The sequence below is a fragment of the Jatropha curcas genome, chromosome 10, assembly GCF_041381405.1.
Source record: "Jatropha curcas cultivar XTBG-Jc1 chromosome 10, XTBG_Jcur_1.0, whole genome shotgun sequence".
NCBI lineage: Eukaryota > Viridiplantae > Streptophyta > Magnoliopsida > Malpighiales > Euphorbiaceae > Jatropha > Jatropha curcas.
In genome coordinates, this window is record NC_143160.1 from 10,642,034 (window position 1) to 10,669,343 (window position 27,310).

The 27,310-nt window shown below is 33.0% G+C and overlaps 3 protein-coding genes across 11 annotated transcripts; 2 read left to right on the plus strand and 1 right to left on the minus strand.

The window, feature by feature from the left end:
- Positions 1 to 2,881: 2,881 nt before the first annotated feature.
- On the plus strand, positions 2,882 to 6,565 carry LOC105636826 (ARM repeat superfamily protein). Of its 4 annotated transcripts, none has more exons than XM_089715730.1 (7): positions 2,882 to 3,085; positions 3,157 to 3,517; positions 3,601 to 3,637; positions 5,069 to 5,142; positions 5,249 to 5,342; positions 5,480 to 5,562; positions 6,157 to 6,565. In XM_089715730.1, exons 2-7 carry the CDS (start codon positions 3,446 to 3,448, stop codon positions 6,346 to 6,348), a joined length of 552 nt encoding a protein of 183 aa, XP_089571856.1. In that variant the 5' UTR covers positions 2,882 to 3,085; positions 3,157 to 3,445; the 3' UTR covers positions 6,349 to 6,565. The 4 variants fall into 4 exon arrangements, with proteins under 4 accessions (XP_089571856.1, XP_089571855.1, XP_089571857.1 ...); XM_089715729.1 differs by having other exon boundaries at positions 3,179 to 3,517; XM_089715728.1 differs by having other exon boundaries at positions 2,883 to 3,085; positions 3,172 to 3,517.
- A 2,391-nt stretch (positions 6,566 to 8,956) lies between these two features.
- LOC105636824 (uncharacterized) lies at positions 8,957 to 22,505 on the minus strand. Of its 6 annotated transcripts, none has more exons than XM_089726905.1 (13): positions 22,364 to 22,505; positions 21,498 to 21,777; positions 19,530 to 19,714; positions 18,586 to 18,666; positions 18,458 to 18,499; positions 18,317 to 18,361; positions 17,710 to 17,796; positions 17,193 to 17,319; positions 17,005 to 17,085; positions 15,879 to 16,004; positions 15,264 to 15,328; positions 10,556 to 10,661; positions 8,957 to 9,313 (listed from the first exon to the last, which is right to left on the minus strand). In XM_089726905.1, the coding sequence occupies exons 2-13, from the start codon at positions 21,676 to 21,678 to the stop codon at positions 9,213 to 9,215; spliced, it is 1,227 nt and encodes a 408-aa protein (XP_089583031.1). In that variant the 5' UTR covers positions 21,679 to 21,777; positions 22,364 to 22,505; the 3' UTR covers positions 8,957 to 9,212. The 6 variants fall into 6 exon arrangements, 4 of the variants coding, with proteins under 4 accessions (XP_089583031.1, XP_020536053.1, XP_089583029.1 ...); XM_020680394.3 differs by lacking the exon at positions 22,364 to 22,505 and adding an exon at positions 20,328 to 20,994 and having other exon boundaries at positions 21,498 to 21,659; XM_089726903.1 differs by lacking the exon at positions 22,364 to 22,505 and adding an exon at positions 20,328 to 20,428 and having other exon boundaries at positions 21,498 to 21,632.
- Positions 22,324 to 27,097, plus strand: LOC105636825 (uncharacterized). Its single transcript, XM_089726906.1, has 8 exons — positions 22,324 to 22,682; positions 23,014 to 23,271; positions 23,560 to 23,773; positions 24,018 to 24,184; positions 24,518 to 24,642; positions 25,682 to 25,742; positions 26,179 to 26,227; positions 26,662 to 27,097. The coding sequence occupies exons 2-8, from the start codon at positions 23,113 to 23,115 to the stop codon at positions 26,736 to 26,738; spliced, it is 852 nt and encodes a 283-aa protein (XP_089583032.1). The 5' UTR covers positions 22,324 to 22,682; positions 23,014 to 23,112; the 3' UTR covers positions 26,739 to 27,097.
- Positions 27,098 to 27,310: the final 213 nt, after the last annotated feature.

The following is a 27,310-nucleotide window of genomic DNA, read 5'->3' on the forward strand; positions in this document are numbered from 1 at the left end:
ATATATATATATATATATATATATATTGTCTACAAAATACGGGAGTGTATTGAATTGAGATTTTGATAAATTTTAAAATATTTTAAAATTTTAATGATATTCGATTTAGATTTTTTTATAATTTATTAAAATTTTGTGATAATTTAATTTAGACTCTTACAAAATCTATAGAAATTTTGATGATATTCTATTATAATTTTTTAATAGTTTATATAAATTTAATGATATTCAAAAAATTGATAATTTTGATGGATTTTATAAAATTATTGATTTCATTGGATTTTAAAGTATGTATAAATAAAAAGTCATTCTCAAATTCATCCTCTAACCTAAAGATTTCATTGGATTTTAGATTGCTAGATTTTTTTTAAAATTTTTATTTTAAATTTAAGAAAAATATATCTAAATCTACGATTTTCTCGCGAGATAGTTGCTAATTGTGTACAAACTTGTTGATCAAATCGAATCAAAAATTGAACCGACTTATTTTGATTCGACTCGGTTAGCTAAATCAAGAAAGATTCGATTGTTGTTTTATTTAGTTTGAACCAATTTTATTATTTAGTTCGAGTCGGTTCCATAGAAATCTATTGGTTGAGCTTAAAATTGAATCGAAATGGCAAAACCAATCAAAATTGATCGAACTGATTGGTTTGATCCGGTTTGGTTCAATTCATAAGGAAATTTTGGTTCGGTCTGTTGATAAAAAACTTAACTGTGACTATTACGGAGGCAAGAGATGCCCAGCAGTGATACTATTTATTGCAGACCTTTCACTATCCTCGTCAATTAGGTTTTAAGAAGAAGAAAATGATTTTTGAGAAGATGACAAGTTTTTTGGTCTTTCATTATTTTTCAAATTTTCAATTGGGCCTAAAAACCTTTTAATTTGTTCAATTAGATTTTGAAATTAATTTTAATTAAATATATAAAAATCATTATAATTCCATCAAAATAAATTGAAATCTATAAAAAAAAGTTCCACCAACTCTATAAAACTCCATGTAGAATTATAGCGGAATCGGTGAAACTCTTAGGAAATCTTTCAATTCCACTAAACTCAACAATTCTTTAAAATCTAACATAATCTTAATCTAATACACCTTCCTTAATCTCTCCTTAATGTTAGAGTATAATCTCGTGTTGAGATTTAAATAAATATAATAATTAATTTATAGTACACTTTATAATTATTTTTTATAACATATTTTGCGGTATTTTATATTCAATTGAAATAACAATGATGCCTGTGTTTCTTCTTTTAAAATAAGACTTTAAACACGTGCATTGGACGTTGTATACTCATTTATATACTCAAAGATTTATTTTTTAAAATATAATCTTTTATTAGTTAATTTGTGTTATCTATTACATAACATTAAAATTTAGTTGCATAATTTAAACATAAAATATAGTTTTTATTTAAAAAAAAATATAAAAACATTTATGATAAGAAAATTATTATAAATCATATTATAAAGAATTGAGCCTCCATCGAGGTAGATAGTGCACGTACACCAGTTTACTTTAAAACAAAACAGAAATAAATCAAACTAAATAGAATTTAAAAAAAAAAATCGACTTAAATCAAATAAAATTTAAAACCAAATCTGTTCGATCGACTTTATCATGTACCTTTTAGGTTGGTCCAATTAAAGGTTTTTTTTTTTTTTTTTTTTTTTTTTTTTGAGTTTTACTAAAAACCAAGACTAAACCAAAAAAAAAAAAAAAAAAAAAGTTTGCCTATGCATACTGAAAAACCAACTCAACCAACTCAAATTGGTTCATCTCGAAGTTCTATTAGCTCTAAATTTAGGAAGGGATATAGATTTACTGGAGACTTTAGACTAAGACCTCAGCTAAAACCTTCATGACACAAGTGGTGTCTGCAGATATTAATTATGATAATTTTACGCCACTCGACTCGCCCAAAAGGCGAGCTATATTCTAATACTGAAAAAATAAATGGGTCTCGCATGTATATTTGTTGTCGCGTAGTAGACAAGCGTTCTGAATGTCATATATATATTTAAGTATAAAGTATGTAAATGTTGTTTAAGAAATCAGAAGGGTCAATGTATAAAATCCATAGTAAGCTTGCGCAAAATTGAAAGAGGGAGGCTTAAATCAAGAGGGAGAAGGGAAAGGACGAAGGCGGAGGAACTGTTCGAATTTTAGAGGCAAGGGCAAAGAATTGTGATCCCCCATTTGTATGGGCGAGACAAGTAATTTAAGGCATCCAGCCTGTAGCCTTTGTCAAAGGGCTGCTGCACATTGAATATCATGTACAGACGTCGCAATCGATTGAGTCGGTGGAAGAACAGTGTTTTGTAGAGGTTATTTTGTATGAGAGATTATAGTTTTCCTAAATTTGCTTATTTGTATATAAAGTGCATAGTTATCGCTGGATAAAACAAATGGATTGTGACTATTAGAGAATGTATTAGTTGTAATAAACTTTGTTTGCTGGGCAATAAGTTGAAAGTGGTACCTATTTGAAATGCATGCAAGGGTTACTGGTTGTTTCCATCAAATAACTTATAGAAAAATATTTTTATAATTTTTCGTTGTTGAGAGCGTTCGGTAAAATATGTTAACGGAAAATGTTTTCGCTTCCTATTTTCAAGAGTGTAAAATATTTTTCTTATTTCGACAAACTTATTTTGATATTATAAATTTATATTTTTTTAGTTTATTAAGTATAAGTAGCTACCGTCTCCGCTTACTTTTTTTTTTCATTACTCTCACATTTAACAATATAGTTTTGAAAATACAAAATTTATATTATTATTATTATTTTATAAATTAAAAATTTTAATATTTTTAATTAAGTTTCGATATTTCAACTTGACAACAACAAAATATTATTTGAAAAATATTTTCTCAATATAAGTTTCTTTCCAAATGAAAAAAGTTGTGGGCACATAAATAAGAATTCATTTCCATAGGCTTGTAAACGGACGATCAGCCTCATCTTCATTGCCGGTGGCTTCTGTTGCAGAAAAGGGAGTTCGATTCCCCAACTGTCATAAGGACAGTCGCGATTCCGCAAGCAAAGACCGTTTCCGTCGATCCTTATGATCGGGTAAGGCTGAATATAATATCTTCTGACCTCTATGACGATTATATTTTATCGATTCTATAAGATTGTGATAGGATTGAGAAAATTAGATGTTAGGTGGACGGCGTTGTACTTACTCATAACCACAACATACACTGACAAGTTTCCATGGCTTCCGTCTCCTCCACCCCCATCGCAAGCGTACCAAAACGGTGTTAATTCACTTGGCTGAGGCACTGCCACCATAGAAGTGCCCTCCTCCTCTCTCTCTCTCTCTCTAATTGCAGTGACGATTAACTACCTCCTTCGCTCCTCACTGACACAGCCAAGCCAATTCTTTACCGAAGGTTTAGATTTTTCAAATACTTTGCGTGGCAAGAAGAAATGTTTACAAATAATCAGAGGCAAGAACAACGAACTGGAAAATATGGGACCTCAAGGCTCCAATATCTTCAGGTTCTCTTTCTTATTTTTAGTTTATAAGTAACTTTGTTCGTTGTTCTAGTTCAGTATCACCATTTTTCCTATCCTCGCTACAGGAATTGGTGAGCCAATTTCAGAATGCAACTGATGAAGGTACGCTTGCTTTACACTGATTTTTTTAGATCATATTCTGTTTTATCAAATTTTTAAATCGAATCATTTGATTCACTATTCGAATGGTAAGATTCAATTCAATTTTCATGCTAAATGATTATAATTTTATGGGTGAATGATTGGAATCTTACAATTCGAGTTGATTCACATGCCAAATGATTCTCGTACCCAACAAAACAAGTGGAAAGTCAATGTAGAGAAAGAAGAGCAAGAATACATTAGAAGATGAAGATGAAGATGATGAAGGGCTCGAATTTGGAAATGATAATGAATGAATGTAGTTTTTTTTTTTTTTTTTTTTTTTAAAATTTTAACTTCATAGTTTGATATTTTGAACTTGGCAACTACACAAGTCATTAATTTCTCTTTCATTTTGTGTTTATTACATTATTCAGAATGAAATTCATATAAATACATAATTTGCAATTAAACTTTTAGTATCTTTCTATAAAATTAATGGAAATATATCCATAAATGTATATGTATTTCTTTTTAATTAATTTTGAAAAGTTATACTGAATCGTTTGGTTCGATTCGATTCTTGATTCTAAAAATATGAACTTTGATTCTCAATTTGACAAAATGATCAATTCGAAGAGAATCAGAATTCAAATTCAACTATATAAGTGTTACGTAGTGTGGAACGTGAGCAATTTAGAAATGTAAATATGTTTTTTTTTTGAATTAAATAGAGTTTAGACAATTTGAGAGGTTTGGGGATCGGATGTAATATTTTTCCATCAGTGTGCAAAAGGCATCCATTTTATTTGTGAAATTTGAAGGTTTATTTTTTTTAACCATTATTTCTAGAAAAAAACTCGGGTTAGTCCTCTAATGATTAACCTTGCATAATATGAGGAATTTTGAACATTTGTTAACTTTGCATTGAGAATATTGCCTCAGTTTCTTAGTGATATACTCTTGCGTCTGAGTGTGTTGGAGACATACTAAACACCCAACTTGTGTCATTTATGCCGAGACAAAATATTAACTTTGTGAATCTGTCTGAGATTCTGGGAAGATTCTGTTTTGCATGTTGTTTCTTATTAAGAAATTTTGGAGTCTCCTTTAGGTTTGGCCTAAATTTAAAACTTAATTCACAGGCACCCATAGCTTTTGGTTTTATTCTTCAATATATAATGCAATGGGCTTACTATGATCATGATTGTATCTGATTGTCTTGTTTCATATCATTTTAGGTGTCTTGTTAACTTTGCTAATAGTATGTTTTCTTTACACTATGGTGTTTTGAGTGATGTTGAAAAACATCTAATACAATATTTATAATAATTTGCAAATGCTAGTTGAGAGCTTCTCTTATTGTATGAAAATTCCATTGACGGCTATTTTACTCCTACTTAGAATCCTCAATTTTGAAATTGTATGAATATTTTGTTCTTGTGGTCGCAGAAACCAAAGAGAGAATTGTTGCTAACTTGGCAAACTTTGCTTACGATCCTTACAATTATGCATACTTACGCCAGGTTCAAAGCATTTGCTGTTGGAATTATTTTGCAATGCATGTGAACTGAGCTGTCTTCTATATATTTTGTCCCACATAATTATCTTTTGTATTTGATGTTTGATCAGCTCAATATTTTGGAAATCTTCCTAGATTGCATAACAGAACCAAATGAGAAGCTTGTGGAGTTTGGAGTTGGGGGTTTATGCAATTCTTGTGCTGGTAAGTCAAACAACATATATAAATGCTTTAGCACCTGGGAAAGTAAATAGTGATAGCATTTTTTAAGCTGTCAAGATTGTTTGCCTCTTCTGTACTGACTTACGTATAAGAACTAACCACTTCTTTTTTTGTTGTAGATCCAGCAAATGCTGCAATTGTCGCTCAGTGTGATGGTATATCCCTTATTATTCAATGTTTATCAAGTCCAGTTAGAAATACAGTAAGTGTGTGATCCTTTGGTTTTCAGCTTCTTGCCTTGAATCTTTACTTTTAAATCCTGAATTTTTTGAGTTGAGAGGAGAAGGTAACTTGAAGCATTTCACAAAACTACGTATTTTTTCTCTTCCTCTAAATGGAATTTAATCCCTCAATTTTCGTACTCCAGTCTTTCACGATGGCTAACAACTTGAAACTTTTCATAAGAACTAAAAACAATGTGGCTTCTAGTTTATTGTATTCTAGTTTCTATTATCCTTCTGGATTAGCAAATTGTTATTACATTTTCTGGGAGCATTTTTAATCTGCTTTCTGAATTGATACTCGGTGTTCTAAATTATCAAATTAATGCAGAGTTGTGATTATCTGCTAAACTGCTAAACATGGTGTTGTACTATGAATTTTATTATTATTTTTGGTTTGCATTAGACTAAAATGTACATTAACTATGAAACTGATTTGAAATGTTCCATTTTCCCACTCCTTGCTCCCACTCCCTCTCCCTCTCCCTCTCTTTCTCATTATCTCTCTCCCTATCGTGCCCTATTTCAAGTGCTAAGCAGCTGCGAGTTATTAAACATCAGTATCATGGTTGCAGGTCAATTATGCTATTGCGGCTCTTTATTATCTTTGCAACCCATCAAACAAGGGAGAGATTCTAAAGCCTGAAGTTATAGATATCATCCAAAGGTATGCTGCAGCAGGAGCAGTAAGTGTAAGCTTCAGTAATCTTGCTAAGGCATTTCTGGACAAGCATGTCTCTGACAATGACAGAGACAAGGTCATTTGACGGAAAGTACCAATGAAACACTCTGAAAAGACGGTAGCTAAGTTTGTATATTACTTCCAAAATTGGTTTAGTTTCTTGACCGAAAGTACCAATGAAACACTCTGAAAAGACGGTAGCTAGGTTTGCATATTACGTTCCTGCTTGATACAATTGTATGAGTTCTGAACAAGTCAGGATCTTTTGCAAGTTAATATCAGTAAATTCTTTGTTTGATCAAGTCCTAAGGCACATTTAGCTGGGCTTAGCATTTTCGTTGTTGCAAATTAATAGATATTTGGTCTTCGAAAATGTGACAGATCTTCTTTCAGGACGCTTTTTACTATGGAAGGCTATCACTTCCACGAAGCACGAATCCATATTAGAGTTAGCTTTTCTTAATTCTGTTGAATAACTCTAACGTACTTTGAAGTCGATATTTTTCTTTTTTCCAATCTATATAACTATATAAAACACTCTTCGTTTTTTTATATTAAGAAAAATATAGGTAAGAGATGCAGCTGTAGCTAAAACAAAAAAGGTTATATGTAACTTTTTTTTTTTTTTTTATTTGAGGGAATAATAATATATGTAACTTTGCTTTAAAACGGGTTAGCAAGGATGAATATTTAGCAACGGATTCAGCAACGACAAAAATATGTTTAGAAAGGAACAGCAACGAAACTCGTTCCTGACGAGGTCAGTATTTAGAAACTGATTTATAGAATATTAGCAACGGAAAATCTTTGCCATTTAGAAACGGAAATAATATCCGTTCCTAAGATGCCTTAGAAATGCGGCAAGTTAGACTGGACTGCTACGGTTTCTATCCGTTTCTAAACTGATATTGCAACTATTTTAATTATTTAGAAATGGAACTATTTACCTTTTCCGGTATTTTCTCGTAGTGATAATTCACATTTCCCAACTCAGCCTTCTCTCTCACCAACCTGTCAAGTTTCTTTAGCAGTCCCACTATCACCACCTTTAAATGGAGTTGTATCGAGTAGAGTCCACCTATCCATGAAAACGGCAGTCGTCAGGGGCGGAGCTCCCTTGGGGCTAATGAGGCGGGCCTAAAAAAAATTAGAAATTTTTTTTTTTTGAAAATGACATTTTAATCCTTCAAAATATAAAAAAATTATATTTGGCTCCAAAAAATTTAAAAATTTTCATTTGACTCCCCAAAATTGTTGTCTTACTCGGCTTGGCAGTCGTGGTCTTCAATTTAAAAAAAAAAAAAAAAAAAAAAAAAAACCCTTTCAATCACCTTGCTTTTACCTCAGATGTCAAAAAATACCAGAGTCCATTGTCCACCCACTTCAAGATAACTAAAATGGCAAGTCTCATGCTGTCACTCCGATAGTGTCATCGTTTTTCTTTTTTCTTTTTTTTTTTCAACTTTATTGGGCCACAGTCCAAAATTAAAGAGCTAACTCCAAATGTTAGCATAGAATTTTAATTCGATTATTTTAGGGTTTGTTGGTTTAATTGTTCGCACTAACTAGCAATCGAATTGCTAATTTGATAATTGATAGCTGGTGTCTCGTGACTGATAGTATTTCATTGATCAATACTAATTGTTTGGTAAACTTTTAACTTAAAATGCGAAATGATTGTTAAAGTTATATAAGTTATTTTAAATAAATTATTACATACTCTACACGTATAGCGTTATTTTTAATGTGAATATTGCCTTTTCAATTTTAATGTGTTATATAAATTAAATATATTAATTTTAAAAAAATTAATGCTCATCGTTTTTATATAGTTAATAGAGTCCGAATATAAAATAAATATGAATCAGCTAACAGTTTTCTATTAATATTATTGTCAAACATCTATTATCAAACACCTTTAGCTTAGTTGTTGGATCCAAATTCCTTTTGAGACACATGAATCTGTTTAACCAAATGCTTACTTAAAATATTTTTAATTTGAAGTTGTTGAATTATAATAATCATCCAATATATGAAATTAGTATTAGTATTGTAGTGGTCGGAGTTGATAAGTGACTTTGATCCTCATATAGCGTGGTAATACAAGTTTAATTTTTGAAATATGCACTCTTAAGGGGATAAAAAATTTTTAAACTCTACGGTCCGAAGAACTAACACGTCCTTGTTCTATCAAAAATAAAAAACAGTCTAATATTATTTACTCCTTTCCATTTTTCATTTTTATTTAGTCTTAGTACATCTTCTCAAGTTTAGATTATTTGACCATAATATTATTAGACCTATTCAATATTGGCATAAAAGAAAAATTATAGTAGAAATTTTCATAGAATCCAAATAATTTAGAAAAAAATCATATAATAATTTCAATAATGAAATTGTTTGGGTTCGAAAATTGAGTTAATTCAATGAACCTGGTCAAATTGTATTGAACCCTGTCAAACCGGTTCTTAGAACCGTATAATAATTAAGTTCAACCAGATTCATACGGTTCGGTTTTCAAAACCATACAATTTCATCATTTTTCTTTTGTAAAGGAGCACTCAAAAAATATATATATATATTTTTTAAAAATAGTCTTTTACTTCAATTAAAAATAAAAATTTTATACTTTTTTCTTTACATAAAAATGGAAAAACACAACAAAGGATAATTATAGAACCAATCTCACTACATCAAAAGAATAAATAGAAAATGCATAAATGATTTTCACAATTCTTTACACAATAATTTCTATGAACTATTCATCTATTACTTAATAAAATAAACTTCAAACAGAATAAAAAGATACAATAAATTTATAAATTTCGCAGGCAATCTTGCTTGTTCCTCACTAAATTTGCTTATTCCTTCACCATTGTTTTAGATATTCACATATTGAATAAACAAAATGCCTATATTATGCATGTCTTTGCTCATAAACCATGCATATTAGGCTTTTAATGCTCCACCAAAATCTTCTAAGAGACGTTCAATGGTCTTTCTTGATGTGATCCTGTCAATCTCAAATATCTTCATCTCTTCTTTTAGACCTACATGACCATTATACAAAAGCAATTTAACACATGCTCAAGTTAAGATTGAGATAATAGAAATATAAGGATTATGTTAGAATTTGGATGGCTTGAGCCTTGATCGTGGAGTGTTGGGTTTCACCATCAGGCTTGAAATGAGTAGTCTTCTTGTTAAAAGGGCCTAAGGCACTTTAACCCCACTAACTTATATACCCTTCTTTTCTTTTATCTTTTTCCCATGTGGGACAATTGTCTCTTACCATCTTCCAACATATTAACTTTAGCAAATATGCTTATCTAAAAGGGAGAAAAAAAACAAAGCCTCTACCACTAAGAATTTGCCTATAATATTTCCATTTCCCATTTCTCTAGCACTATGAATTTAGTAGCAAAAGTTGCTCCAAATATTTTTCAAGTTTAATGCTAGATAATGTTAGATATGTAGAGGATGATTTTGGTGTAATGGTAAAGTTATTTTACTTGTGATCTGGAGGTCATGGGTTTTAGTTACAAAAAATGGTGCATACATCTGACCCTTTCTAGAGCCCATATATAAAGATGTTTTGTGCTTAGTGCTAGAAATGTAAGTTAGACTTCTATGCTAAGTTATCAGTATTCTGGCTGATTGAAGCCAGTCTGTGTTACTAATTGCTAATAGCATATTTTGCGTCAAAACTAGAAACAAATATCATGATTCATGAGTTCATGAATTATAGATTCTTGTAATATCTTTTGATTGGTCTAAATGTAATTCTGGGAAAAAATATTCAAATATAATCATTTCTCAAAATCATTTTACATCCATAAAAAACCTCCCGGTATATTAGGGCTAGCAATACAAAATGAGCCCTAGAGCTTGATAGTAATACTTGAAAATTAATTATTCAACTAATTACCTTCAAACTAAAATAAAAAAAGAAAAAAAAAATTCTATTTGATAATCAATTGTTAAATCCCTAAGGCTCTCTAGGAGTGATTACTTTTGGAAGAAAATAGACCCATCTGAGCTCGTAACCAACTCTTTACTTTTATAGGTTTAGTTGGAGTCTTGGCTTGCTAAATAGATTGAATCATTGTGAATGCAATTTGATGTATTATTTTCCATAAACGTTCATCATCGCATGTCATGCATTTAGAAATAGACACTGAACCTTGCACATTTGTCACTATTTGTAAATAATCTTTCTACTCTAAGTGCAAAACGAAGAAACTTTTGTACCAAATGGATTCTATAGGAAGCATAATTGTAGAAAAACTGACCTGGGTTATGGAGGACTTTGAGTGGCAGGTGTGAAGCATTCGAATTTAAGAACAGCAGCAGATTCTTCATAAGCTCCACAGATTCAGCAACAACCAGTATCTCTCTCTAAATTACACAAAAGCATGTGAAGTAGGAATCAATGCACTTTCTTAATGACAAAATAGAGCAAAGCTATGAATGCATTACTACCATTGTGTTTTCACTGTACATTAAGAAGGGGAAAAAAAAAAAAAAGACAAACCAATTGGTACAACATTTATGATTCTTTTTTAAACAAAAACAGTTTTAGAATCAAATAGTAATAATAATAACAATAATAAATTTCCAAATCAATAACAATGGGCATGCATTTAAACTTGAATTTTGATGACCACATTCCAACCGTTCACTGACTATGTGGTAGTCTATCACTCTTCCTTTTTCAATGCTTCATTTTGTTGACTCACTATTGCTCTTCACAAAATCCTATAATATTTGTATAAATGACTAGTTCCTTATTCTGAGCTTATTGAATTTGCCTTAGAACTTTCTTAAGATATTAACTTCTATACTTAAAAGCACCATGAGTTTGACAAATCCTCGGGTCATGACTAATAAAGAAGTTATCTGCTGCTCAATTTGAATACAAAAGCTTTTTCGAAGTCTGTGGTATATGCAATCCTATGCAATCCTATGATTAGAAAATGCACCTCAGAGTTGATTCTGCTCAAACATAGACCAGATGCGGCACAAGCTTATGCATAAATCAGTTTCCCTGAAGACTAAGAAAGCAAGCAGTCTTGAAAATCCAAGACTCTCGCCATTGTGATAATTAATGCCCTACGCCTTAAGTTCTATTAATTAAAAAGACTGTTCACAGACCTATGTCTCAAGATCATTCCCATATCTATTCCCACATTGAACAATATAAGGATGGTAATCTGCAAACAGCAGTAACCAATATGATAACTATTAGAGAGGACCACTCCCCTCCTCTAGCTGAGTACAAATCCTTTCCCTGTAATTGATTAAATTGGAAAATGGTGCTTTTCTTATTATGCGAAATCCAGTTTGAGTGCTCAAGTTCTACATGAGGTACTAGACGTGGCCACGGTCCTGGAACCGCCGATTCCGGTTCCAAATTTTTTAGAACCGGAACTGAACCGAAAATTAATGGTTTCGGGTCCTTAACGGTTCCAAAACTGAAGGTTCCGGCCGGTTCCGATCTGTTCAGGATATAAACAAAGGGAAACACACACCTATTACTGTTAGGGAAACACACACCAATACAGCACCGTCCGTCTCCTCCGGTCATTCTCCTACGGATTCCACGGTTTCAAGTACTTCTTTATCTCTCCCTTCCACTTCCCAAAATAATTCTCTCATTACATATCATCGTGGCCACACCCATCATCCTCTTGCTACCACCCTTTTACCACCCATCTCTTCCTCATCTTCTCATCCTACATCAAGCAATAATCCAACAACACACCAAACTCCCTCCCCCACCCTACCACCACCACCACCACCCCCACCTAACCGCCCCACCACCAGATCCCAGAATAACATATTTCGACCTCGTAAACCGTTTGATTATCTTGCTCACCTTTCCCCTGTCATCACTCCCCATACATTTAAACAAGCCCAAAAATACCCAGAATGGAAACAGGCAATGCAAGCAGAATTTGATGCATTAATTCGGAATCAAACGTGCGCACTTGTTCCCAAGGCTTCTAACCAGAATATTGTTCAGTGTAAATGGATTTACAGGATAAAAAGGAAAGCAGATGGTTCATTTGATAGATGCAAGGCTCGCCTTGTAGCCAACGGATTTACTCAACGCCCCGGCATTGACTATCACTGCACTTACAGCCCTGTTGTCAAACCAACCACAGTCCGTATTGTTCTTTCTCTTGCTGTGCAAAATAATTGGGTTCTGAATCAGCTTGATGTCAATAACGCATTTCTCTAAGGGACACTTGAAGAAGAGGTTTTTATGTCTCAACCTCCTGGATTTGAAGATTCTACTCATCCATCTCATGTTTGCCGCTTGAGGAAGGCTATCTATGGACTTAAACAGGCACCTCGTGCCTGGTACAATGAGTTTACATCACATCTGCTACAACTGGGTTTTGTTAAATCCAAATCTGATCCATCCCTTTTTATTTACCAAACATCGCGAGGCATCATTTATCTTTTGGTGTATGTGGACGATATAATTCTTACTGGCAGTGACACTTTGATCGTCAAACAGATCACTTCATCTCTAGCAGCCCATTTTTCTCTCAAAGATCTTGGTCCCTTGAATTACTTCCTCGGTATTGAGGTTCATCGTAATGGATCTGGATTAATTCTCTCACAAGCAGAAAATCTGTAACAGAAACCAAAATCAAGGAATAGAAAATCAGTATCTCTACACCAAATCTGTGGCTGGTCAAAGATACATGTGTTGATATACCCCCGTCAAGCTAGATGGTGTGGAACAACACCTAGCTTGGATAAGTGACGATTGAAGAGTTCTTTTGCAAGGGGCTTTGTGAGTGTATCAGCTAATTGATCTGGACTAGGAATGTGACTGACCAGAAGCTGTTGATCTTGAATTTTTTGTCTGACATAATGAAAATCTACAGCTACATGTTTCATTTTACTATGAAGGACAGGATTGTGACATAAGTAGGTAACTCCTAGATTGTCACAGTAAATGGTAGGTGGGAGAGACAGAGATACACCGAGTTCTTTGAGTAGAAGAATTGGAACGATTATTGAGGTCCAACTGAGAGTTTGTGTTGTTATTGAATCAACGATTATTGCGATTGTTGAAATTGTTGAATCTATTGCGGGTGGCAATTGCAGCTGTGATTGGAGGCGACACCTTCTTTGATTCCTCATGTTGAAGAAATAATTCATGATCAAGCAGCTTCTCATATAATTCTTCGTAGGAGATAACAGAATCTCTTGCTCGAATTGCAGCAGAAATCTCACGGAATTCTGGTCCAAGACCACTGAGAATTTTCACAATTAATTCATCATCAGAGACTGGCTTTCCTGCTGTTGCAAGTTCATCACAAAGAGATCTAGCTTGATGAAGATAATCTGTCACAGATCGGGAGTCCTTTGTAAGACGAGCAAGCTGGTCTCTTAGACTGAAAATTCGTGTTTGGGACTTATTGGCATAGGCTGTGTGAAGAGAGCTCCATGCAAGTTTGGCGGTTGAGGCAGCAGCGACAGTTGGAGCAATTGTTGAATCGACAGATGCCATGATTGCATTCTGGATCAATTAGTCTTGTCGGAACCAAATACTGTAGTTGGGGTTTGCAATTTGCTGATTATCTTGGGTAAGAGTAGGTGAGGGAGCTGGGGAGGTTCCATCTAGATGGCCAAACAGGTTGTGTCCATGCATAAGCATGGATATTTGGGCTTTCCAAGTGGCAAAATTGTGGCTGCCAATAAGTTTAATTGGTAATTGAGATACTGGATTGAATTGAACAACATTAGTATTGTTGTTATTGGAATCAGCATTAATGACATTTACGTTGGAGGCCATTTGATGAGATTGGGTTGGATATTCAGAGAATGTTACTCGCTAGAGCTAATACAGCTCTGATACCATATAAACAAAGGGAAATTCAGGAATGACTTGATGATTTTATTGAGAAACTGAATTGAATTTATACACAAGAATAACAACTAATATCTCCTAAAACAGAGGAGATTTATTTGAATTTAAACAAGCAGAAAATCTGTAACAGAAACCAAAATCAAGGAATAGAAAATCAGTATCTCTACACCAAATCTGTGGCTGGTCAAAGATACATGTGCTGATACAGGACGGTTCCATCCGGAACTGGAACCATCGGTTCCGACTGGTTTTGGGAACCGCCAGTTCATGGTTCCAAAACTGGTGGAACCGGAACCAAACCAATTCGGACCGGTTCCGGTTTAGGTTCGGACCAGTTCCGGTTCCCACCGGTTCAGAACCGACGGTGCTGGTTTCAAAAACTGGATTTTGGCCACCCCTATGAGGTACTGATGGGGTGACTTAAAATATTGAAGGAAAATAAATAAATCCTTTTTTAAAAAATGGAACATTAAATAGAGCTTAAACGAAGTTATAATGCATTTCTAATGAATTCAAAACATTTTTAGAGTAACACATTTAAGTTTATGACAGCGCATATTGGTCCTCCAGCAATGCCATTTCTGTTCCATTTGTTACCCACTTTTGTATTTTCCAAGTGCTTTTGTGTTCTCAGAAAGATATATTCTTTTGTTCCTCATTGTCTATAGAGAATGATACATGAATGATAATTTCATAACCGATGAACTAAACCTATGATTATTTACTGTCTTGTATGAAACATTCTGTAGGAGTCCAATCATCTTTGTTTTTCAGGTTAATATTTTGTAGATCAGGCCATGAGACACTTGCAGACTTTGTGACATTCAGTTTAGAATTTTTAACAAAGGCTTCAGGCCAAATCAGTTATTTGCATTAGTTCAATCTAGACACTCTGCAGTTCACTAAGGGTTTGATTGTGAAATATATATTCCTATTTGGTACTATTGTTTGATATATTATTTCGATAGTTTGATTAGTCATCTGTTAGTTAAAGACTAGCTCAGCCTATGAACGTCCCAGTGTATCTAAATGGGTTTTGGCTCATGGCCCAGGGTTCAAGATGTGATACCAAATAAATAAATAAATGGTTAACAGTAGTGTCTCCATACCTTGAAGTTCTTCTGTGAATCATAATACCCAGATACAATCATGAGTAGCCGAAGTTTCTCCAACTCTGAGATTTAGCAACAAAGCATTAGGGAGAAACAATCAAACACCTTCAGAAGCTAAAGCCTTCTTCAGCAGAAGTCAAAAGTGAAGCAATAGTTGGACAGAGCATAAAGTGAAGAACAAATGTCTTTTTCCAGTGCCTTCCTGTATATACATGTATAGAGAGAGAGAGAGACTGTATCCACAAACTTGTTTTATCAAGCAACGTGCTATTGTCAATGAAATAAGAAGGGTTAATCACAAAAATTAAAATTTCATAAATCTGAAATTACCTTTTATGTACTTTAGAAATGACCTACTATAAATTGTACTTTAGGTATGAGGTGCAAACTGCAAACCAATTTTGTTATAAGTAAATCAACTCTGAATAAGAGCATTACACCATGACATCTCAATTAAACTTGTACAAGGACGGACAAACTGATGCAAGGCACCAAATCAACTGTATGTGATTCTAATTTGTTTTCCCCATGACAGTTTAACAATTAGTTGGAGGCCTGATCATGATTAGTTGAAGTAAAAGCTACATTTGACTATTTTATCAATTTACTTACGCTGGAAATTTTTGATTTCTTCAGTTGAGATGCCCTCATGAGCAAGAAACTGCTCAATTGATATGCCAATAGAACTCATACCAATATTTGAAATCAAGGACCTTGAACTAGCAGTATCTAGCTTACCTGGAAAAACAATTTCCTTGTTAAAAGGCAAGTGCATTATAAGGCTTCATCTGTCGATTAGAATGTGATCTCATAACAATGCACATGAAATAGAAATTTGCATATAGTTTACACTAAGATAATATTTTCAAGTGCACCTGCAACTAAAATAGATGGGTCAATGGTGCATCCACGTACATTCTAGAGCAAAAAAAGGCAAGTTAACGAATGTCATAATATTTTCTGATCCTTGAGTGCAATTTTACAGTTTATTTGCACTTCTTACTCGCCAATTCATTGAATAATAAGTCCAAAGACATAATAACTGCAGTACCAGGTAACACAATGGAAGTAAAGTTTAAGCTTCATAATGATCAAGATATATAATACTTGTAAGCACAGAATATGTGATCCCAAATCAGTACCCTGTTCCATGAGGAATAATACTAAAAAGCTTGCTGTGAACAAAATGCTACTTGATAATTGACCAATACGTATCCTTCATGATTAGATGGATCCTTAGCTCGAATATACTAAATATATACAGATAGCCTTGGATTCCATGACAAAAAATCCACACCTTCTTACTTGCACGTCAAGGAAGTTCATGAATGCTTTCAGCAGAGGTTCAGACAGTTTTTGGGTCTATCAAATTCATGGATTAATTTTCTAATTTTTCATAATTAACCATCCAAAAAAACCAACCCACTATCCTACCAATGGCATTTACAAGACTTATGTCTTACAACCACACAAGTCTTTTACCCATAAGTCGACAATATGGCCACACTACAATATCACTAACAATCTCCATGTTAGGACATGCTTAATATCAATACGTTTAACTCAAAAATCAGATTAAGATTTGAGATGTTGCCACCTAGTAAGGAAACTTATTATGTAATATCATATTAATTAAAAACTGACATATAGTCAATTGCCTGTAATAATTAGAACTTGTAGCACCATATAACAAGTTGCGGGTAAAACAATGAAATTGAAGATTAGTGGAAGTCCAGACCTACTCTTGTCCACTTCTTAAAATCCTTGCGCAATATGTCAGCAACTCTGAGATCAGATACATCATACATTTTGTATCTCACTGCAAATACAAATTTTAGATCTATAAATTAGAACTATATACACAAGTTTGAAAAGGCAGCAAGCTCTGAATCCCAAATAAAAAGTCAAAGGATAAAACAGACATACGTAGTTGGTAAAGACCATTCAAACCAAAGCGACCAGCACCATTGATCAACAATGTAGCCATGTACTTGTCTTTAGTTGTACAATGTGAGCCAGTGAGGTTTCCAGTATCCAAGAGGATGCCAGCCAACTGCAAGTAAATAATAGGAACAACAATTAAAAGGTGGGTGGGGCTTGGGGAAAGGGGTTAAGAAGGAAAATTTTGAGTGCTAGAGATTTGGTTCAAAAATTAAAACTGAACAAAAATCCTTCCATATTATTCTAGACCATCACGTTTATCAAAACAACATAAATGGAACTGAAAGAAATGGGAAATTATAGGTTTAGAAAGTCAGTGATGAAGAAAACAATGGGTTGCATTCACATAATCTCTACACAAATACAGATATACAAGTAAAATTACGAATATTTAGAATTGATTCAAAATATATACAAACTTTAATTATGATAACAAGATAGAACAGAAAAACAAAGGAGAAAGAAAGAAAAGTTGGAACATCAGTGAAGAGTCAAAAAGTACCAAAATTCTACTGAATCCTTGTCCCACCAAAATCTCTGGTGAAGTTAGTGCAAGCTTTTCAGCAATGAGGGTGCAGCAAGAGTCATCCTGTATGTATGCAAAATAGCCTCATTAATACTGGTTTCATAATAGTAGGGCCTAAAATAAATTACATAGTTGGCAAATAATATTAACACAACGTAAATTTTAGAATCTTACTTGTCAAGTTTGATAATTATTCATGTTTAAAAAAAAATGAATCCACTCTGCTCGAGATAAACTAAATGCAACTCTGAACTAATACTCCAAACTTAGTCTTGACATGCACTACTAATAATCAGGATCTGAAAGATTTTTCACTCTCTATATGAGCATAGACGTAGAAACAACTAAGCTAGATGGTAGAGGGACAATAAAAGCTCTGAAAATTTATATATTACTAAATAGAATAAAATTGATGATAATCCTACAAGGTGAGCTATTATTTGTTCTATTTGGTCAATCAGGATCTTCTGAAGCATTACCCTTAATTATCCATAAAATGATAAAACCAGACTTGTCAGCTTGATGCTCAAATAGACTTGTGCAAATATAAATTGATTCAAACAGGCATAAGTTAGTATCCTACCTGTCCCACAGTAACATTCTCAACCCCGGGGTACACTGATTCACCCTGTAAAGACAGATAAGTTATGTGTTTTCGCACAATAGAAACTTTTGGAAGAGCAATACATTTTCTAGTTGACCAAATTCAGTGAATAAAATATACCTCTCTGCAATTGAATATTTCAACCACTGCTTCCTTTAATGCCTGTTTAAATATGAATATAATGAGTATCAAGCATCTGTAACGGCTATAATTAAGATAAAGAGGTAATCCTTTCAGTAAATTATTACCTCTTGTTTGGTTGGGAGCTTATGCCCATTTAGCAGAACCAGCTTTAAACTTCCAAAGAGATCATAATATGACAGGTCAATCTGCTCAAAATATCATTACACACAAAAGGGTATTTCATGTGAACAGGGTGCCTAAGCTAGACAATAAAGCTGCACTACTTCTAGAATTTTATGAAAAAGTAGAAACATAAGATATATCTTAAAAATGTAAAATCTTTTATTCATAGGAACTAATGTCGAATTTCTAGATGAAGTTTTATAGCTAATAGGAGAGGATATAGTTCATTTCATAAAGTACTAACATTCACCAATTATTTTATTCTATGTGATTATTATGATAGCTATCTATTCTTCAAGTAAGCAATGTATTCAAATTATTTAACTAAGTTACTTAATTATGATAATGTCTATGGTTAATGATCATAAACTAAATTTTTATAAGCTAAAATTCTATTAATAAAGAAATTAAAATTGATCATGTTACAAATAGAAAATAATATGCCTAAAGCAATTAGTAAGAAAAACTGATAGATTTGAATTATAGAGAAGACTTGAATTTGAAGTTGGTTTTGATAAGTTTATGCTCAATTATGTCCATTAGCAGTATTAAAAAATGGAAAACACTGTTGTAAAAATTAAAGTAGAGTTCTAACTACTACAGTTACAATTAATTGGGGCCAATAAGAATTTGTGATGGGGATATACTTTGATCAATAATTAGAAATTTTGGGGAAGAAACAATATGCAAGAAATTTTTGGTCACAAACATGTTTAACTCAGTAAATATTTCCACTTCCACATATCATTCTTGGTGGGGGACAAAGAAAAGATGACAGCATAGGTTATTCATGTTTACTTGGATAATCTTTGAACTAAATTGATACATGCAGATCATGTTACTCACACTAAATATTTAAAGTTTTCAGCAATCTGAGAAAGCATACCTCATCTATAAATATTATGGATGACTCATCGATTTGGCATGAATCCAGCAACCATGTCAGTTCAGCATGAGAGCTGAAATCTGCCCTTTTCATATTGATGACAGGTACAGTGCATAACTGATCACTTTCAAGAGTTTCATTCAAGTAGAAGGCATACATGATAGTTGCAGCAACAGATCCAATATCTGTAAAAAGTTAGGTATAATTAGACATACATATCCTTTACAATTGATTTGATTACCACAGGGGGACAAATGTCTATAGATGTTCCTAATATTTCAGACTTTTTAACCAGCCCTTATTTCACTGTCTTGATATAAGTCAAGTCTATCTTTCTGCAAGTTGTCGGCTCAGCTATATCATTTGGCACTCTGAAGTTCCTTTTCAATTGGGAAGTTTCACTAGAAATTCTTCTATGTTACACAATGAATCCATGTAATTAAAAGTCGGTTAAGAACTATAAACTGCATCAAGCACAAAGAGAATGAAATGGCAAAGAAAGAAACCCCAACAAAAATTCCAGAAGGCCAATATGATGTAATGATATTTATAATATCAACAATTTTCACTTCTGAATTGACCAGAAAATTTTTTATGGACCCAATGGAGTAGTCAGCTTAATCTTTAAGATGTTTTCTCGAAGTGTTATTTTAAAACATAAATCTCATTAGGCTAAGTAAATCATACAAGTGTTCTCCAAAGCAATTGATGAAAAACAGTTCATTTTTGCAGGAGACAAATTGAGAGATTGAGGGACCTGATTAACAAGGGTTATTAGAGTAGATAAAAGGAACTTACCAGAGACATCTTGTCCAATTACAGCATGCAAGAATCTTCCAGGAACACCAACACTGACATCACCTCTTCTGGATTTTAAGTATAAATTTAACCTGCTAATGCTTTCGCATGATTCCACAATTTCAATTTGTGGGGAAAATCCATTATAAAATGATGCTGCAGATTGAGGAAGTGGTATCTTCGACAGGTTTTGTTTCCTTTGGTTTATGCTATAGGATTTTTCTATTACAGGTCTTGCTAAATTAGATACAATATGATACTCTTCAGTTGCTTCAGAGTTCTTAGGGCTAGGTTTTTTCACTGAATCACATGTATCAAAAACCTCAATGGTTAACTCAGATTGGAAGTTTGGGAATGAAACTGGAGTTACTTTAGCAATTTTTGACAACTTTGAAAATGCAGACTGCCCGATGGGATTCATGTTATTAACTGAGGACAAGTCCTCTTCTTGTGATTCCATGAACTCCTCGGATATATCTTGACTAGAATTTTTACTTCTTTCATCACTAATATCCGATGTAGTCCCAGAAAAATTCTGGCTTTCATCAATTCCTTGAAAGTTCAAGGTAGAAGAAGTCTGATCTCTTGAGGCATTATCACCTTTTATTAGACCGCCTCTTATTAGACCATTGAAGTATGGATTCTCTCGAGCACGAATATAAGGCTCCTGAATACCAACAGGACAAAAAAAATTTTGAAAACAGAACTCCAAAGGAAGTCAGAGAATTAGCAGAATGTAAAAGCAATTTTGGTATTTTATAATCTGATCTCTCAAGTTAGAAGGCGAAAGAATAAATGAAAAAAGAAAAAAATGAAACATATATCTTATGAAGAAGACCTGAAATTCCTTAGTCAGAGTTTATCCTATGTTTTGTCATAATAACTTGCTAGAATCCTAAAGTTTCAACCAAGATAATAAAGGCCCATATTGCCAAAGCTTGATTTGAACTTTCAAGTTTATTTGAAACTCTCAACAGAAATATGACCACTTGAAGCAAATAAAAAAAACCTAATGGGGGCATTAACGAAAACGTAAATCATCTATTATGGTCCAAAAACACAGTTAATAACAGCAATAGTAAGGGATTACATGATCAAGCAAATATGATTTAAGGAACAGGAAGAGAATCAATAATTATCAAAAATACAGTAAGGAAAGAGGAGAGAAACCTGCAAGGGGTTTCTTTTTGGAGACCCCATGTTGATTCTGGATGAGGACGATGAGGACTGAAGAAGACAAAGCGAGGGGAAATTGATGATTTTGATATAATGAGACGAAACGGCATATTCCAGAGAGAAGAACAAGAAGAAGAGAAGACGACATTATTGAAGAAGTGGTAGAATCCGCCATAGCAGCAACTCATCGTCTACCGTCTGTTTTTTATCGCTCAAAGCCAACGCTGTTCGTCTAGGAATTAATGTAGAATTGTTGAGTTGCCATGGATGGAGTCTGGACGCGGGAAAAGTTTTTAATGAAACAGCCATATAAATTTGAAATGCAGTAGAATTTCAAATATTTTGTTGGAAGTATTTTTTTTTTTTAAGCAAATTTTTAAAAAAATTACCCAAACAATATTTTTTTTATTACAATTTCAAAATTAATTAAAAGTTTTAAAATTTATGATCTATATTATTTACCATTTTTTAAATAATTTTTAATTTAACCAGTTAAATCGCTAAATATAACACGTGTATATAAACACATAAGAAAAAAAGAGATTTCTGATAACATTTTAATAAAATTTGAAATATATTAAAATTACTAGTTAAAAATATTTATAATAAAATATTTAATTATAATATAATATATATAAATAGTTAACAACTCAAAATTTTCAAATTTTTTTAAATCTATATTTTTAAAATATAAATATATAGACAATGACACATTTAAAAATTTTTATAATTTTTTATAATTATTTTTAAAATATTTGATTATAATTTAAATGTGATGCTCGAAAGCTTATTTAAAAACGATCCAAATATTTATTTCACATCACCCTTCTTCTCAAAAAAAAAAAAAAAAAAAAACAAACCCTAGATAGCCGCTGCGCAGCCTCATCCCACCGCTCTCTCCTTCGTTCTTTTCTCTTTCGCTCTCATGTCTCTCTCCATCACTATGCAGTCCCTCCCTTCTCCTTTCGATCCAAATGTCTCTGTCGTTATGTTTGAAGCAAGATCATTATCTGAGGCTAATTCACTAGACATATTATAGGAACTTACTGTTGCTGCAGTCCAACAAAAACCTAGACCTTCCTCTTTGTTTGATCCCAAACCAATGGAGACGTCAATCCTAACATCTGAGGCCGGCTGCTCAGAATCAGTGGCATCAGAAGCTAAGCTTACACTTAAAAAGTATGCTTTTTACCTTGTAATATATCAGTACCTTTTTTTACCTTGTAACATTGACTACTCGATTTATTATTTTTTGGACCACCAATTTTTATAATATATATATATATATATATATATATATATATATATATATATATATATATATATATATAGTAACAAAATATTTGAAAATATTACATTATTAATTAAACCTATTATTTTTATAAATTATTAAGAAATATTACAAAATGTTAACGATCAAACTATTTTGTGAATTGGAGAAAATAATTTGCTTGTGTTCTATAAGCTCGGCTCAATGGTTTTTTTTTTTTTTTTTTTTTTTCTGAGGAAGTGTTCAAGGGTTTTGTGAGTAGAAAATAGGAGACTGAAAAAGAAACACTAAAAAGAGGATCGACTGCTACAATATTAATTTGCTTGTGTTAAGAAAAAAATGTTGTCGAGTTGGAGAAGAGCTGCTTCTCGAGTGTCGAAGCTTAACAACAACAAAGAACTTTGTATCCCACGCTTGAGCTATGCCAAGGCTTCTGCAGCGGCTGTAGCACATGCTTCTGATGATTCTAGGCATAAGAACTTTCCCAGCAAATCACCGGTACTGAATATTTACTGTTCTGATTCCTTTTTTTTTTTTTAATTTTATAAATTATCATGTAATTTGCACAAGTTTACCCCTTTAGTTATGATTTTGATTGATTTGGTTGTGAATCATTGTTCCTAAAATCAATCAACCAATAATTGACTAATTTTATTGATATCTACTTTTCATTTATCGTGACGGACAATACTGAGTAATGTCATGAATTCTGTGACTGCGTGTGTGTGTTTGTCAAGTGATGCTAGTGATAGTTGTTTGGTTTTAAACTATTTGATTTTATAACAGGTAAATTTGGATAAGATGTTTTGGTCTAAGCCTTGTTCTTTGGCCTTGGCCCTGGATTCCCCTTTCAGGGTTGAAGAGCCAAACTATCAAGGCTTCCGGCGTTTTGTGCTTAAGCTCCTGCTGTTTTATAGTAAACAAAGCACTTCTATCAGGGGTGCAAATGTGGTATACCAACGCATCATTTCACAAGTTGATAAACCTGCCATTTATGAAGGTCAGTCCATTCTCATGCTTCTTTTTTGTTCTCTTGTTTCTAGGAACTGTTGCTTGTTCATAAGAATTTCATACAATTGATTAGCACGGGTTGAAGGAGTGGAGCCATAGCATTTCTTACTCTGTATGGAATAATTTTCCTATTGGGAATTTGGTTATGCATCACTACACATGTTTTTATTGAATAAAGAACCTTCTTTAAACTTTTTGGTTTAAATGAAATTTTGTTTGTCTTCTTCATGCAGTTTTCAATTTGGAGAAGACATTTAAAATGACATTCTCATTGCTTGTACTCCATGTGTGGCTTTGTTTACGCCGTTTGAAACAAGAGGGAAAGCAAGGTGTTGAATTTGGGCAGTACTTGTATGAGATTTACAATCATGATGTGGAGCTGAGAGTCTCTAAAGCAGGGGTAATGTTTTTACGATTTTTTTGCTTACTGAGTTTGCTTGAGGATATAATTTGCATTTCATGGTATCCAGTTCTTTTTGGTACATTGGAAAGTAAAGTATAAACAAGATAATCAAGTCATTTTGTGGTTATTCGTGTGCCATTGTTGGAATACCCCTCTAGTTATCAATAAATATTTTATTATTGGGCTGGGCTTTCTGACAATATTGTTGAACCTGTACCATGGGATGCTTTGCAAGGAACTGATTTTCTATGCTCATGGATAGCAATAGAAATACTCATAATTGCTAGAATTTTGTAAACTCTTGTGCTATATGTGCTTTTTTATTGGCAGGTTAACTTATTGTTGACTAAATGGATGAAAGAGCTGGAGAAGATATTCTATGGAAATATTGTTGCTTATGATTCTGTTCTACTTCCAGAGGTTAAATCCAATGAGCTCGTGAAGGTGGTATGGAGGTGAGACCATCATAGAACCGAGTCCAGAAATTTCTCTGATATGAATCTCATATGTATTCTTATCCTAATTTTGGATTTTGAGAGTATCTAGATATGACGTGTGCAAGGAACCTGTCCTTTTGTTCCTTTTAATGTTGGGTAAGCTTTATACCAACATTGATAATCTATTGGGGTTCTGAGACTTGTGCTCAGGACTAGTTGTCCTTAACATTCCCCGGCCACTCATCTCACATGTGTTTTTGAGGTTGAAATAGAGGACTGTACTGGAATTGGTTTGCAATTGCAAAGCTTTTCATATATTATAGCTTTTGAGTTAAACATAGTAATTGGATAAAAATGTTTCAATTTCTTTTACATAGTTGATTTAGTTGATTTTTTTCGGATTACTCAACAGATTAAACAATCTTTTAAAGAATGAGCATTGCTCCTCTTCTTCTTGGAATACATTTTGCATATCATTCGACAATTCCTTCTCATGGTTTGTTAATTTCACCTTATTTGTATCATCTTCATATTTGTTAGTTGTAACTTCCAATCATATAGCCGAGCCCAACTAGTTTGGGACCAAGGCTTAATTCTTGTTGTTGTATCCTCATAAGTTGCATATGTTGGGTTTTGAAGATAATTTGGCGTACTTATTATGTTTCTTGCACTATCAAACCAAGAAAAATTTTACCTAAAGATGATGGTATTCTTTGGATGTATATTTTTGTTTGCAATCCTCATCTAATTAGTCATGGGGTGACATGGACCAATATTATCAGTCATCAAGGCTTAATTTTTTTGTCCAAAAAAGATGAAGATCTGGTAATGTTCACAGCAATAGGACTCTGACTTACTGTCACGTCTCATCCTTTTCACATTCAACAAGTTTTTGGCTTTATGTATAATGTTTTGCATTAGGGTCCAATGCTCGATATCAATGCTAAATGTGAGAAAAATGAGATTTCTTCAATCCGGTGGTCTACAAGACGAATTTAAAATTATTGAAGTAACATGTGTCTATTCTTGTTCTGATTGAAGTTCTATTGTGGTGCAGAAATGTATTCTCTGATGATGGTAAATCAGAGCCAGATGCTACTGCATTACCGGCGGTCCAGGCACGTTTTTATCTTTGCTTTTGCCACTTTGATTCATAGTGCTAACTGGCAGAGGAATTGTATTGTTTTCCTGGCCTTGGTTGTTAAATGTATTATTCTGAGACTGAGACTGGTAACTATTAAACCACCTTTTTATGATTCTCATGTTCTAGTTTTTTAAAGGTGTGATTTCTTATTTGGTGCATTAGACATCTCAAGAAAGTGAACCTTTTCTAATGGACACCAAAGTTAGGGAGTTGTTTCGTTGATTGCGATGCTAATAGATATAATGAATCCTTCACATGAGGATCTATCTCGTCTTGAGCAAATCATACCATCTAACTTGATTAGGTTCTGTTTTTCTTTGTAATGTTTGCAAAATTTCCAAAACCTTATCTCACTTGTTTCTTTCCTGAATCAATGCATAAATCCGCTGAATGTTTGCTTTTATGTGCAGGCAATGGCAAGATATGTACGCCGCGAAGTCAATTGTCTTTCTTTAACAGGTAGGTTTCAGTCAACAAATTGATTTCTACCCTGTTTCTTCCCTTACTCAACCACTGACTGAGAGGATAAGAGTAATGAGCTAAGGATACCAAAACTAGATTGCAGCTATAGTTTGCTTTGTTCTCTAATTTCTCAAGTTGGTTACTAGATGATAGAAATAGAGAGAAGAATAGGAAGATTGTGCATCATAATTAAGCCAAAACTACTAGATTACATCCATCGCACTCTGTTATCTAGAATTCCTCAACCTGGTTACTAGATTCGGCGATGAACCTAGATGAGCATTGTTAGCATAGTTTCCTGTTTATTTTCAAGCATTTTGGTCGATATAAATATGCTCATGCACATATGCGCACACACGTCACCCTATTTAAGCATAACTATAAGTTACCAGGTTAAAGTTTTATTCAAAAGTTACAATTTGATTGTGCAGACAAAGAAGCCTTATTTTCTGGGAATTTCATGTTCACCTCCTTGGATAACACATCATCTGATGCAGCAAGGAAATGAATGGACATAGCAGGTATTGAAGTCCTATGAGAGATTTCGGGGTTAGAAGGAAAAAAAAAAAATGCTCCCCATGCCATACAGAAGAATGCATAAAGCCAAATTAAAAGCAATTACTTTGTATTATTTATACTATTCTTTTTACTTGAATTTTTTTTTTTTTTTTTACTATTTCCGTATTAATTTTTAAGGGAAAGTGATGAGCAAGTTGATATGATGGGATAACATTGCTATGCTATGCTTTTGGTGACAGGTTATAGCAGGAGGACATTTCTGTAAATAGAATAAATGAATATTTATTTTTTATATACTGTTTTTAAAAAATTTTGATGGTCGGTCACGTCAGCTTGATTTTTGGGTTATTTCTAGAATTTTGATTTGGTCTTTTTGCAAAAATTATTTTTAGTTCTCAGTATTTAGTCCGATTCGGTTTTATCAAAATTTAATTTGAATTTAAATCATTTGGATTCAAATTGAAATTCAAATGCTCATTCATTGTGGAACACGTTTATAAATATTCGTAATCGGGAAATTTGTTTTTATATAGGAAGAAAATAAATATTAGGTGAATTACG

Coding starts and splice junctions, on each gene's coding strand:
- LOC105636826 (XM_089715730.1), top strand. CDS start 3,446: ATGTTTACAAATAATCAGAGGCAAGAACAACGAACTGGAAAATATGGG. Junction 3,638..5,068: donor TCAGAATGCAACTGATGAAG/GTACGCTTGCTT, acceptor TTGTGGTCGCAG/AAACCAAAGAGAGAATTGTT. Junction 5,143..5,248: donor ATTATGCATACTTACGCCAG/GTTCAAAGCATT, acceptor ATGTTTGATCAG/CTCAATATTTTGGAAATCTT.
- LOC105636824 (XM_020680394.3), bottom strand. CDS start 21,527: ATGGGGTCTCCAAAAAGAAACCCCTTGCAG. Junction 18,667..19,529: donor CCATAATATTTATAGATGAG/GTATGCTTTCTC, acceptor TATTTTGAGCAG/ATTGACCTGTCATATTATGA. Junction 10,662..15,263: donor ATTCACAGAAGAACTTCAAG/GTATGGAGACAC, acceptor TGTGTAATTTAG/AGAGAGATACTGGTTGTTGC.
- LOC105636825 (XM_089726906.1), top strand. CDS start 23,113: ATGTTGTCGAGTTGGAGAAGAGCTGCTTCTCGAGTGTCGAAGCTTAAC. Junction 24,185..24,517: donor TGAGAGTCTCTAAAGCAGGG/GTAATGTTTTTA, acceptor TTTTATTGGCAG/GTTAACTTATTGTTGACTAA. Junction 26,228..26,661: donor CAATTGTCTTTCTTTAACAG/GTAGGTTTCAGT, acceptor TTGATTGTGCAG/ACAAAGAAGCCTTATTTTCT.